General features: G+C 34.8%; 1 protein-coding gene across 1 annotated transcript in view; it reads right to left on the bottom strand.

Annotated features, from left to right (window-relative positions):
- Positions 1-1,663: 1,663 nt before the first annotated feature.
- Positions 1,664-15,379, bottom strand: part of LOC145692341 (uncharacterized) — a 28,965-nt gene continuing 15,249 nt past the window's right edge. The window contains exons 3-4 of the mRNA XM_081767637.1: positions 11,473-11,583; positions 1,664-1,723 (exon numbers count right to left, since the gene is read on the bottom strand). Of these exons, the coding sequence (XP_081623763.1) occupies positions 1,664-1,723; positions 11,473-11,583 (171 nt within the window). The remainder of the gene's footprint in view (positions 1,724-11,472; positions 11,584-15,379) is intronic.

Here is a 15,379-nt window from a genome sequence, read left to right as displayed (position 1 = left end):
TCTGTAGTGTACAGTGCAGAAACAACAAAGGATGCTAACAAGGAAGTACCACATGAAATGGTAAATTGTCTGATACTGAAACAAGCAGCAGCAGGTGATTTGAAGAAACTTATAACAGAAAATCTTGGAAGATATGGAATATTAATTCACACAAACAAGCCTATCTAGTCCAGAGCAAGAAGGAACAGTACAGGTAGTGTTTGAATGTCGACGCGGAAGATGAAGACAAAGTAAGGTACTACGCTGATCAATTCGTTTCTCTCCTATTACTTCTAGTTTCTCTATATTTTAATAGCAGCTTAAATTTTTCTGTTTGCATGTCTGCTTGGTCTTCTAAAACTCATTTTAAACTACGTGAAAGACCATTTTCTGATATCCAAAGAGTACAATTACCGTAAACAAGATATTTGGTTTATCTAACACGAGAGTGAAGGATATAATTAAAATTTAGGTAGAAAATAAGGTTCCATTATCAGAAAATAAGGTTCCAAGGATTCGTTTTAAATTATAATTGTAGAATCAACTTGAAATAAATTCAAATGGCAACAACTGCAAATAGTTCTACCGAAATTTCGAAAGCATAATTTACAATATGATTATTAATATTCAACTTTTAAATATTGGCCTGAACATGGTAATATTAAATAGCAAAGTGGAAAAGTTTAGTAATTAGTTTTATTTGGTATCATCCAAAACAAGATTATGCACAATAATGTTTTCTTGCAGAATGTGGTGGCTTTATATCTTAAAGACTATTATAATATTTTTCTCTAATAACTATTATATCATTGTGTAAACTGAGAAATGTTATACTAGGCAAAATTTGTTATAATTCCCTATGTCTTACAGAAATTTCTTTTCATTCTATTTCTTTTTAGCATTTTGTTCTCGAGGTTAGGTTGCACTGAGATTAAAAAGAAAACGAAATTATATATCCTACAAATGTAGTTTTTCCTTCACAATTTAATTTTCACTACTCTAGAAAGCTGGACTCTTTACAAACATGTTTCATGTATTCTTTCTTTATATTACAAAGAAACAAATAAATATTATATCTTATATAGATATTGAGAGCATATATATTGAGAACATAATGTTTCTATATTGTATAGAGAAGTTGCGTTAGAACACTAGAACTCCATTGGAAACGCCACTGAAATAAAAAAAATGTATTCTAAAACTTATTGATAAAGTTTTACATCAGTACGTATCAGTAATTCTCTTAATAACTTGATGTTCATTCGCATTTAAAATACAAAAATAATTGGGGGTTTTCCAGGCCTCCAAAGTGCCAATTTGGATGAAGAAGTGAATGTTCCTGTGTGAGTTAAGAAAGAAAAATAGCAGAAGCAAATCCCCTTTAAAAATACTTATTGACTTCAAGGAACTTTGCAGATGTTTTTCGAATATTCTCTCTTTCAAATAAGAAAATACTGAGGACATTCTTGTAATAATGAGGAACACAATCATACTCCGCAAGGTAATATAGTGTTCTTTAGTGTTCGATCTGTAGGGGGGATGCCTGGGATTTTCTCCCTCTGGAAAAATCATCTCTGCTTCTCGTTTAGCTAATGTCGTCCCAACCAGGGATAGTTGTTTTCCCTCTCTGTACATAGTCCCTTCTGTCTTTATCATGGAAAATATTTAAAATTACACTCTTAGACTATTCTAAGTTTGGATGACACTTCTTCTGTTGTAGAAGGCCAATGTCCTTCTCCATCATCTGCATATTAAAATGCAGATGAGGGGCACATTTACCTATCAATATGTAAATACAGTATATTGTGATAAAATTAATTGCTTGAATATTAGCATACTTTTTACATATATCAAGGTATTATGATTAAATTGTGTAAAACACTGGAGCGTAGTACGGGAATATTAATACAATATTGTATCATATTGTATTATATTTATTGTGTTATTGTTGTTTATAGGCTTGTTATATTGTAATGAAATGTTTGCATCTAATTACTGGGTATTGGACAATGCATAGCATACATGGGGATGAAAGAAGAATGATATAAATATGCATAGAATGGGTAAATAATTGAAGAAATAAGCATATTCGATGAGAATCATACATTGGATTTTTGGCTGGAAGACAGAGCAAGCGCTCACAGAGAATTTTCTTTTCTTCCCGACTTCTCGTCGCCTTAGACTTCGAGATGTGAGGTCCTCACAACTCACCATGGAAAGAAATCACTAGTTTTGGGAATAAATAAAGCTCACAATACACAGGAAGGATTCTACAAACTTCCTTAGTGTAACCACACTGGTTTGGAAACAGTGGGTAGAGACACACAGCTTCTATTGTGTAAAAAGTCATAAAATTTTTAGCTTCTACATGTGAGTTTTTAGATTTCTATAGGTGTGAGTTTGTGCGACGCTAGGCTCAAGCTTCTCTTCCGCCCCCACTTCCCCCATGACCAGTACGGGTCTGCAAGCGGACCTAGACTCCTTTCCCAAGATGCAACAGCAGTTTGAAATGTTTACTCTATTTTGACTTATTTTTCTATGTTAATTATTAATATTATCGTATTACGCTCAAAAACGTTCTTGGAAATACCGTATAAAATTCTTGATTTATTTATCATCGTGTATCCCTTATCGAACAAGACACTTGGATCTTGTAATTGAAAAAGTAAATATTAACAAAGATGTTTCCTCTATCCCTCTCCAAACAAACATGGATGCATTAGTAGCAGACAGTTTTGAAGGACAGCCACAGGAAATTGGGCTTACTGCTGCTTCTGATAGAGATGACAGTTCATGTATTTCATAACTATGTATTCTTTGTATATTTTCCTTTATTTTTATGTATAATAACATATGTTTCTCATATTAATACGTGTGTAACAAGTGAAGATAAACATAATTGTGTTAAAAACTCTCATAGACTTCTGCTGGGAGCAAAAGCTTTCGTGTTGACCGTCCTTGGAGTAAGGGCAGCACCTGTCAAAAGGGTGAAGGTGAAAATTGGCAACGGAAGGTAGCTGAACAAGTGTATTTGCAGATAGGACCACCCGGAATATAGCCAGAAGGCACACAACCTTTTGTCAAAGGACTCGAAAGGGAGCGAGTTTCTTCCTTTCCTGGTTTTGTGTTATTGATATACTTGTTTCTGCAGAGAAACAAGAGGAGTTCAACTTAGTATCTAGAGGTGACAACATATAGCTTTTCGTCGTAAGGAAGTCATCTGACTTCGCTTACATAGTTGCTGATAACCCGGGAAAACGTGAGGACAGTGCCGGTCCCCATGGATATTCCCGTGAACAACAGTACTACGCGAGTGTGTAGTGAACTCTACTTGTGCAAATCGCCGTCAAGTGAAATTACAGAATGTGTGAAGCCATGGACATATCTTCTGTGTTTGTAAATAAGTTGCATTAAGTAACGACGAGTGACAAATGGAACTAACAGTTAAATTTTTTTCTCTTTTCGTTCTCTGAGTGCTAACCGTCACTCAAAAGAGATTGCTAACTTTGACATTTGTCAAACACCCCACCGTTAATATTGGTGAAACAAATACTTCCAGTATGGGAGAAAACAAAATGTGCAATATCTCAAGTAGAAATATTGCCATAGGCCTGTAACGCTTTTACGCAGTACCTCTCCTTGGACATTTGAACAAGGAGTTCAAGCAGTTTAAATTGCTTGTTTGAAGGACATACTACATGTCTACTTCGTGAAACTTCACAAGCCAGTGTAACTAAGCTCATAAGGAACATTTCCCTTCACAGTGGAATGGTAATGCGGAAGGGCATTGTGCTGTTCATCTAGAACTGTGTGAGTGACATCCTCGTCTACAACAGAAACTGTGTTTCGACAGAACAAAGATATTATATCAGTTTAAATTTTGTTTGTTTCTTTATCATCGTATTTATTTTTAATGATATCTAGTGTGAACTTATTTCTCTCCTCTCTAAACTGTTTAGAGACCATAAACTCACTAAAAATTAGGAGATAAGAAAGTTTGTATATATATATATATATATATATATATATATATATATATATATATATATATATATATATATATATATATACATATATATTTAAAAAAAGGTCAGACAGACCTTTATATCAAGTTTAGTCCCCTCTACTTTTGTTATTTATAAAATGAAATAGTGATATGAATATAAATATATATATATATATATATGTGCAAAGTGTATGTGTGTGTGGTAGTGCACTACGGAAGAAGGAGTTAAAGTATCAAGTGTATTGGAGTGTAAGCTATTCATCTCTCATCTTTATGTTCAGCTCTATGAGAATAAAACCACCATCTCTAACCAGATTTCTTGTTCTACTCAATTTGCTGCAGGGTGAGTACCTGATACTAATCAAATGTTTGTTTTCAGGAGTGTGATATCCGGAGGCATTTTCCCTTGCCATAGGTATGTCTGACCGGCTCTCTGTATGGGGCTCAGAGAGTATAATTGCCCAGAGAACCAATAAACAGTCATGAGTATAGTGGGTTAGAAAACAGGCTGCTACCTGTTATTTCTAAATAATTTTTTTTAACCTTATTGATACTTAACAAACAACTCACTATAGTAGCTTTCGACCATGACTGTAGAACAGATAACCCTGAGATCTGTGGTTCGTAGTAACTGAAATTTAATTTTATGCTCTACCGATTTACCAGTGGAAGTGGCGGCTCTGGCAGGAGAACACTATCATCTCCAAGAGGGAATAGATTATACAGATGTTGGTAATTTGCATTTCATGTAAATTTCATGTTTTATTTTGAATATTCCCAGTCACTCCACTTATTTATTTTAATTTATTTGTGTGGTGTTGTAGTAACTTTTAGTTTCGGCTCAGGCTACCTGCACCTCACACTGTCTCACCTCCCTTTTCTTCTTTCCCGTATTTGTTTGTACTAGCTACTCCATAAAAATACCGTTTTGGGGAGTATTAAACCATTCATGCAAGAAAACAAAACGTGTTGTTTCAAGGTCTGTAGTATATTTGCAGGGTCCCCTTCTTCTTTGTCAAAAAAGATGAAGGGGAAAATATGATGTTTAAACTTACCATTGAAACTCGGAGCACCGGACATCAATATACCAATAATGTGTTTCTCCTTCCACCGACAAGAAAATAAACCATTGAGGTACTATCAAAAGCACAAGTGGACCAGAATTTTCCCTCTTTGCCCGTGTATCACATTACAGAAGGAAGAAATGTTTATTACTCTTGCGGTCAACATATGTTTGAAATTTTGGATCCTACAGCCTCCCCAACCAAAGGCAAGAATGAACACAAGTCTGTGTTGCAAGTGCATTTCACACCGGTGTAAACCGAATACTTACTTATATCGATCAATAGTCTGGTAGATTCTTATTCTTTTATGAAATCATAAATCTATGCATGTGTATTATTTTTGAATATTTGTGTTCGTGTAACTAATCTCAAACATTAAAATGCGTGTCTCTACTACCATTTACGTACAGACGTCATAATGGAGAAACAACGAACTATATTGTCATTTTATGCTCTCAGTACGAAACAACTGGAACAGAGACGGCCAAATACAACAGCAAATGAAGGCACTTCATCGGGTAAGGTAAAACTTTCTGGTGAAGTGAATAGCGATATAGAAGTCTTACCAGCAGAAAAACGTGCTAAATATGATGCTTTAGTATCGTTTTCAGAGAGTCGGGAAACGAGAGTAGTGCACATGTCAGAGGCTGTGTTGAGTTATCTCGTTTTAATAAATGGAAGAAGAGCAGACCTTGATTGGCAATAAAGAAAATGAAATTAGTTAGTTGTTCCGTGTGCAGTGAATTTCGATCTCGTAATGTAGATAGTATGGAATGCATACATATCGACAATGCGTTTATAGATGGTGTTTCTGCAACTAATCCCAAGAAACTTAATGACAAAATTGATGATAATCGAAGATGCAAGTCCCACCTCAAGTGCATGGAAATAATGGATAATCGGAAGAAATAGCACATTGAGAACTCCATACAAAAAAGCACGAGTCTATGGCAACTCCAAAATGAAGAAAAAATTAGAACAGCAGCAGCACTCATGCGTACTGCATATATGATTGCTAAAGAAAATCTGTCTTTCTTGACACATTTTTCTTTGGTTGAACTTCAGAGATTAAATGGGGTTTCCGTGGGAAATATGTTATACGCCGATCATGTGTGCAAAACATGATAATGTTTATTGCCGAGGAGATGAATAAAAATTTTTGCTAAGTTTATTGTGCAACCAGGAGAAAATTTTATATTTTAATTGATGAGAGCACAACAAAATCTAATAAATCTTGTATGATAATTTATTTTTGTGTAGTTTCTCAAGGTGTTGCGTGTAACTATTTTCTGAAATTGTCGAACTTGACAACAATACAGCAGAAACTATATTAGGAAGCTTGTTAGGGACATGGAATAACGGAAAAGTTCTGAAGAATCATGTTGTTGGCTTAGCAACAGATGGCGCGGCAGTGATGCAGGGTTGTTACAATGGAGTTGTAACAAGATTGCGTGAACTCTTGAACAACGACTTAATTGTGGTTCATTGTATGAATCATAAACTTGAGCTTACAGTACAAGATGAGATTAAATCTGACTCTGATGTGTATTATATGCAAACATTTATGGATGCTTTATATTCAGTGTTTTCTCATAACCCAAGAAACCCGAGACTACTAAAACAATTATCACACGAACTGTCAACAAATATTCTGAAATTGGATCGTGTATTTGGAGTACGTTGGATTGCACTTCATTCAATTCTGTGCGGTCACTGTGAGAAAGTTACATTGCATTGTGTAGTCTTTTGACTAAATGTAGTAAAGATACTCCTGTCCGGTGAATGAGAGATCGAAATTCGAGGGTTTAGTAAAGAAGCTAGCCAGCTGGTTATTCACCAGGGAATTTATATTAATCAATGATGTTCTTGAAATTTTGAAAGGTTTTTAGCTCTATTTGCAGAACAAGTGTATCTGCAGTTGAAGGCAAACAAGAAATTGATTTGGTATATCAATCAATTTGCGCGTTACAGATTGTTGATCCTCCGAAATCAAGAAATGCTCTTAATGAATTAGAGCAAAGAAACAGATTCAAAGAAGTGTCCATCATTAAGCCTACTGCTAGTGATAAAACAAAATTTGATACTTTCCGATTAAAATTTCCTCAATCCCTTTAAGACAAACTCCCGTTTTTCAAATAAAGATTTTTTCGTTGATGCTTCAGTGTTAAACTCTGCTTCTTGGCCTGTTGATCAAAATGAACTAGTGTTCTTCGGAGACGATGCCATCCCTCCATTATCCAAATTGTTGAAACAGTCAATGAATGGAGTTTCCCTCGTAGTGAAAGAATTTCGTTTGTACAAGAACAATTATTATATGCCTCCAGCTGGTCAGGAACGTGTAAGTATTACCGATATCAACTGCAGAATGTGGACGTGGGTTTAGTGCTATGAATCAAACATTGAATAATCTGAGGAATCGTATGCAGATTGTAACACTTAGCAAGCTCCTTTTTGTATCTATAAAAGGTCCACTTTTGCGTTTCTTTAATGCCGAAAAATATGCAACAATGTGGATAAAATTCAAGCGTCACAGTGCTACAGACAAATCTACCGGAAAAGCAAGAAATGTCGAAGAATGTTCACATGCAACTCGCCTCTTCAACTAAAACGTAAGTAATGTTTCTCTTTAAACAGAGACAACTTTAGTTTGTTCTATGTACGTACTTTTTGTATTACTCTATCTTTACTACATTTTGTTGTTATTGTTTTGTTACTTTTGATAATTGAATGTTTTGTTTAGCTAGATTTTGAATTTGAACATAAAATATTATTCTACTCTGTTTAGAGGAGGCTCCAGGAAATATTTTTGGCCATCTCACAACTTTGAAACCCCACTCCCCTTAATGTACAATTGAAATGCAATACACATTGTGATCCACCTATCCCCCCCACTGGTAAATTAACAAATCGAACCCTGCTGTTCTCCGTCTTTTACTGTACATGAAACAGTGGCCGCTCTTAAGGGGAATTCACATCGGAAGAAAAAAGTTTTTATTGCTACAAGCTGAGGAAAGATTCTTTATTTAATCAATTCCTTAATTTTGAATACAAGAAATAATATATTACGAGAGGAAATAGGAAGTTACCTCCTATATTGTAACAACAAAGTTTGTTTTTATCGATTTGAATTTCGTAGAAAATTATCAATAAAATGTAATGGAAATTCACTTAATTTTTATTGCACAAAGGTTGTATGTTCATTAAAATACTGAAGCGCAAGAACATACCATTTCAAGTAGTTGTTAGATAACATATTTAATTAGTAAAATATATTTTATGGAACATTAGTAAAATATATTTTATGGAACATTTCATGTAAAAACATTAAAATTCAATAATAATCCTCTATCCCGTATCATTCATTCTTGAGGGATAAAATAATCTATTCGCGACTAACCTTTGCCATACAAACCATTAGAAACGCATACAATATAAAAGAGTTAACACGTTTTAAAAATATAATATTGGAAAAACTTTAAAATACAATTAATAAAATATAAAAGTAAAATAAGTAATTTACAGTAACATTATGTTATTGATAAACTGTAAGCATAATTCAGAAGATTTAAAAAGATGAACAGAAAGATGAGATAAGTGAAAACTAAGAGATACATTTTTTATTAGATTAATTCTTTCAAAGTGACATATGATCTCTTTTAGGGCTAAAATTATCATGTGTTTATACACATTTAATGATCTGTTTTATACTGTACAAAGAAACTACAATTTAGTGTTAAAATATTGGAGATTGCTTGAAATATTTCTGAAGTGAATCATTTACACTTCTTTTACTCAATCAAAATAAAGGTAGCCTACAGTAAGAATTGCAAATATACTTTGCACTATTTATCATTCTATGTTTTTATGTAATTGAACGGCTAATGGATGAAAGAGGTCCGAAGCTTCATGTGGAGGAATAGTTACTGCATAATTTGTGATAGGTTGGTTAAAATTAAAGAGGGACTAAGCAAAGGGTCCAGGTTGAGTCCGGCGTTGGCAGAGATTGTCATAAATGATTGGGAGAAGAAAGAAAAGTCAAAAGGAGATGACGAATTATTGTTTTTTTTTTTTAGTAGGTACGTTGAGGATTGTATAGGAATATGGAACTTGACACGAAGACAATTACAGAAATTCGTATGTCATTGAAGATAAAGAAAAGCATAGAACTAGAGTTGCAAGTGGAAAAAGAGAAATTGGTGTTCTTGACACGAAGATAGAGAAGAAGGAAGGAATGATATATATATACGAAATGGTACCAGACAAGTTGTGCGTCGGAAAACTACTGCCATGCAAGGAGTGATGTGGATTATTTCACGAAAATAAACTTCATTAACAACATGGAGGGGAAAATCAAGCAGGCAGTGAGGAAAGAAAAACAGAGGAGGAGATAGAGGCAATTCATGAACAGTTAGAGAGAAATTGATATGATAGAAGAAACTAAGGTACAAAAGACAAAGAGGAAGGGAAGAAGGAAAAAGAGTACGAAGACTGGAAGGAGGAAAAGAAGAAAGAAAAATATGATGGGGATAGAGAGTATGGGGAAAGACACAGAGGTAATCAATATAATGCTGAAGAAGATTGGAGGTATTTCCACATACAAGAAAGGAAGCAAGAGATTACTAGAAGTAATAGGAGAGAAGCGAAAAAGAGGGGGGAGGAAGAGGAGAAAAGAATGATAGAGAAAGAAGAAGTAATATATAAGATTCAGTGCAGTAAGTGAGATATGTGCTAGATTGGGAAAACGGGAAAGCGGTTAAAGGAACGAATAAAACAACATAATGGTGATGTTAGGATGGAGAGAGACAGAAATGCAGTCTATAAGCACATAAGAGACACGAAACATTCAATTAATTGGAGTGAAGTTAAAGTATTGGGCCAAGAGAAGAGAAGGTTAGTGAGAAAATGGGAGGAAGCAAGATTCATTGAATTAGAATATATGATCATGAACTGGAATTAAGGACTTAAAATTGATGAACAGTGGATAAATTGTTAAGGAGCCTTAAAGATTGAATATGTTAATTGTACAGGTTATTTTTTGTAAAATTTAGTTTCACTTGTTTATTCTATATTATTTATTTATTTATATTGTAATATCCTATGTGATGTTGTAAACAAACCATTTCACATGTCGTGTTTACAAACACCACCACGTGGTTCGGCAAGAAGACTTCACACCAGAGGGACCTACAGTCGCATGCAGACGACGGCTTCTGGCCCCTCTCACGGAGCAGAAGACGACATCAGAGCAGCAGCGCCACCGCCACCCAAGGAACCCTATAAATTGGATGGACAAAGGCAATTCAGTACCAATTTTCTGGTGACCCTCCTCTAGTCTGTTTCGGCACTTTAGGAGTAACCTAACCCCAGGGCTTCTAGTCTGCTTCGGGACTACGCCTATCCTTCTTCCTGGCTTAGCCTGCTTCGGCGCTCTGACTGGGAATCCTAACCTCAGCCGCTTAGCCTGCTTCGGGGCTCTGTTGGCCATCTAACCTACCCACTGCTTGCTTCAGAGCTTTGGGCACCCAATTCCACTTCGATTAGCCTGCTTCGGGGCTCTGTTGGAAATTCTATCTGCGACCTTACGGTCAAAGACCATCTATAACAAACCTTTGATTCTAGAGAGATTATTTTGTACAGTATTTTGTAAAAATACTTTTATAGAGAAATTTTATAATAAAATTAGTAGTGGGAGATCGATTCCGGACACTCTTTTTATTAAATACTCTACCTACAACCTATATGAGACAAAGTTTTACAGTGTTATTTATTTATTCTTTACTGTTCATTTAATATTCATATTTACCAGTTATCTGTAAGGTTATTTTGTAAATAAGATATGTATAAATATGGTGTCAAGGGGGGTAGGAAAAGGGGATTAGCAAATTTTGTTTCTGTTTTACATTCTGGTTTTGTAATTGAATAGGATTGGCTGAAGTAGCTTGTGGTGGTCAATCAACACTCAGGAATTGTTTCGCTATCTCTTATATAAATAATCTATCATTATCTGTGTATTTATAGTGTTTGAAGAAGCCAAGTGGATAGTTGGTGAAACTGTTATACGTTATGAACATTTACAATAAACGTATTGTTTTGCTCAACGAGTACTTTTAATGGGATTTAACACTACTACTACTATTAAAACTACTAATACTAATACTAATACTAATATAAAATAATATACTCTTAGAGAAAAGTCTATGAGTTGCAGAACATGCTTTTCTATTTAGTTATTTGAGTACGTTCAAACATAAAGGAAGATATCTGAAAAATTCATATTTAAGTAATATAATTTCATTACCTTATTTGAATTAGTGAAGCTACCGAATTATTCCTTGCAACAAGAAGCAATGTTCAATGACATTTCCATTTCTACTATAAATTAACGAACTTAATTATAATATTTATTTAAAATTAAGTATTTACCCTTTTCCTGTGTTTTTCCGGTAAAAATGCACAGAATATCTTGGCAACCATCAGTGTATATTGGTTCATATTAACTACAATGTAATTTTTGAATCGTTCGGGGTATCCTTGCTGAAAAAGAATATACCACAAATAATTACGGATTATAAAAATAGACAAAATTCAAGTACATTAGCTACATAGTAAAGGTGAATCAGACCTAATTCAAGTTATCAGTCTGAAAAGTTTCCTTTAACTTCTCTAATTATTATTAGTTTATTTAAGGGCTTTGGTACATAGCTTTCTTGTCTAGGAAACAAGAGAATAAAGAAATATAAGAAAGACGGCACTTACTCATTACAGCATAAAATTTTCTCTGGTGGATTAACTCTTGGATAAGTAGATACGTCCGTTAGAGTAGCTTTTCTCAGTGAAAGTCTACATTTTAAATTCGGTGGTTAGTAGCGTATTTAGGATTTTGTTTCAGGGGCTATGCACAGCACGTGAATAAGCACTTATATTTTTTCTTTTCGGTACCGACAAATTTTAATCAAGTTGTGCATATGACTAATTTATTTCGAAGGGAATTGAGCCCGATTGCCACCTCTGGCTGTGGTAATTTCAAGTCACTCTCAAATTTGATTGTGTAATCACCCAAAGAAGTATGCCCTCTTCTGGCTGCTTAAGTTACATTACTTGTGGGGAATCTAATATGAGCTCTCAAATCCCTGGAGACATATCCAACCCAACACAGAAGGAAATGTTAATAGCTAATGGTACCCCTAATATAGCTTTTGAAGTCAAATAAACTTTATTTATGATTTGGCAACGTTTCTTTAACAACTGAATATTCTGAGAAGAAAACAAAACAAAACAAAACAAAAAAAAACTAAAGACAGAGTGTTATTATTCGCAATACTTTTGCCAACAGGTTTACTGGCTTAGTACTATTATTTGTGTAACAATCAGTAAGAGGACTGTACAAGAAGACGAAATTAAAAGTGTGTGCTTGAAAGTGATGAAGAAAGTTCTACTTACATTGCAGAATCCGATGTATTACTGATGCTTTCAAGTACTATTTTACACCATAGATTATGCAAGTAATTGTCAAATATACGAATATGATAGAAGCTAAGAAACCTGAATCTTGGAAACAAGAAGGAAATGTATGAACTTGTATGTTCTCCTTTTGCTAACGGGTGCAAACTTTGAAATGAATTATCTATAACAGACTCATAGTCAAATTAACTTGGAGAAAATATATACAAAGAAACAATGAGTCGTGATATATTCAAAAATATGTTATCAGCCTTGAGACCTGCAGAGTTGGCGTGAGTCAATGGAAACGACCCATGACCCACTCACCGACCACCTACCGTAACCCACGACCCACTGACCCACGACCCACAGTGACCCACCACCCACCGTGACCCACTCTGACCCACCACCCACCGTGATCCACTCTGACCTACCGCGACCCACCACTCACCATGAACCACTCTCATCCACTGTGACCTACTCTGACTCACCAAAATCCATCGCCATCAACTCTGAACACGATCCACGGCCTCTTCTGTACTGACTAAAGAGTTTACACTTGTAATAAAACAAGACTGAAATTGTCACTAATCGGAGTTTGAATTTCTAGTCAGTCGCTCAAGCACCACTCTGTTACAATAACGGTGGATTTGACCTTTACGATATAAAAGGGTAAAGTGTTTGTCAGTGAGGAAATTGAAACAGTTCGAGGTGGGGGTAAATTAGTGTGTGCCTAAAATATACTTGTACTAAGAGAGTATTCTTGCAAGTGTTAATTTCTGAACGCATTTCAAAAGAAACTTCTATTCTCAGGAAAATACCCCTGTACAATATGGAAAAGGTCATGGTTTCTCAGTTCACAGTATTTTTTTTTTTTTTTTTTTTTACAAAAGACTTGAAAAATCAGTTTTTCATAGAGTATAAAGGTGCTCGGGCACCCTATCTGAGAGCATATCCATAATGTATGCTCATAATTGTAATTTGCGTAATCACTAAAACACCACGTTAAATTTAAGTTACAGATATGCATAATTGCAATTATTATGAATATTTATTCAAAGTAGTTTACCTAAAGCAAAGAAGAGACTTACTAAAAATTTGCTAGGAAGTTGAATAACACAAATAAGCCATTAGTAATACCAGTATACATTTTCGTAATTTTCCACCTTAAAACAAATCCGAAATCGAGTTTATTTCCTGTTGGTAACTTTTTCGTGGTAAATCATCCCCAGCGGAATGATGTCCATCCTTCAGTCAAGAAATAACTAGCTCGTCTATTTCGAGCTTGTCTAGCGGTGGGCCATTAACATTGACGAACAACAAGTTAGACAATGTTTGAGCACTTAGTCTATTTCTTAGTCTTAGTGTATTTCTTAACCTTAGTCTATTTCTTAGTCTTAGTCTTAGTCTTTATCAGTCATCTGTAAATTCATAAGCGGAAATCCCCGTTCGCACTCCGGAAATATATAATACTTCTACCCGATTTCTGCAACTCCTCATCGACAATCTGCTTGTTAGACTTAAGTCTGATAACGATTTTTCTTAGTCAGTTTTGAAATACTCAGCAAGAAGTGTCTCCCTCTATCACCATACAACATCTTTTCCATATCGACCATGTTAGTTGGCAATGTCGACTCATGAAGAACAGAAGCTTCATCTACCACGCCTTCGATAGGGAAACTTGTGAATAAATTATTAATAAAAGCCTGTTAAATTGATGATTTCTTATTTGTTTATAAATTTAATTTTTGTAATTACACATGAAGGTCTGATGCGAATACCAAGTTCCCTACCCCGTCTAGAAAGCGAAAGGGAACGAGGTTCATGGAAAGTGTTCAGAGGTGAATGGGAATTTTCCTTCTTGTTCCCCTTCAATTACCGCACTGCTGTTTGATATGTGCCAAATTACGATGAACTTCAATTAAATTATCATAATATTGAATTATCGATACTTTTCAGTGGAAAAAAGGATGAAATTTTAAAGTTCCAAATCAAGGTAAGAAGACCAACGTAAAGAGGAAAAAAATGAAAATGTTTTCATATAATTATGCGTGCAATCCAAACTTAACATTTCCGTGTAATTAAGCTTACAGTACAAATTTTATGCCTATTTTTCTTGCAAGTTTATGGGTTAATTGTCCTGTGCTGTAAGCGCTCCATATAATAAACATAAGCTTCTGCAATTATTATAGTACAAAGCAATGGATATATGAAACCAACTACTTCATTTTTTGTTTGATTTTTTTTTCTTAAATAACGTCGATCGGGTCGACCATTTTTACCAACCAACTCACTACCAATTTTCCATATATAGAAAGACCCCCCCCATAAAGGAGAATTTAAAAAAATGCTAGGACACATTCTGTTTATTTTCAATAAAGAGTTAATACACTGAATTTCAGCTCCGTAAGTTTAACGGTTTGCGAGATACTCATTTCTTTTCTCAAAAATTCGGATCCTCACTACCTCCTTAGGATATTATGCATTATAATGAATGCAATATATCATCCCAGTTTGGATTAAGGCCTTACTTTATACCAAAAGTAATTTCATTTTCTTTGCAATTTGACCATAATGTTCAGGCACACATACAGGGTGGCGCGTATTGTATCTACCAACTTCAAATGAAAATACAAAGGTGTGTTATGCAAGTTTTAATGCAAAACTGTTATGGAATATAAGTATATGGACTGGCAATTTGTACACTGTACAACACTTGTCGAAGGAGCTCACTAAACTTTAAAAATAACGTCCTGTAAATGTCCGCCTTTTTCCTGGATGCACTGCTGCAGGCGACGTGGGAAGGCATTCATCACACGCATTAACGTATCCTGTGGAATGGAACTTATCACATGACGAATGGCAGTCTTCAGTTCGTCAATTGTCTTCA

The sequence above is a fragment of the Thermobia domestica genome, chromosome 8 (assembly GCF_964235325.1).
Source record: "Thermobia domestica chromosome 8, izTheDome1.hap1.1, whole genome shotgun sequence".
Taxonomy (NCBI): domain Eukaryota; kingdom Metazoa; phylum Arthropoda; class Insecta; order Zygentoma; family Lepismatidae; genus Thermobia; species Thermobia domestica.
Note: the sequence above shows the minus strand (reverse complement) of the source record. Positions and strands in the feature narration are given on the sequence as shown.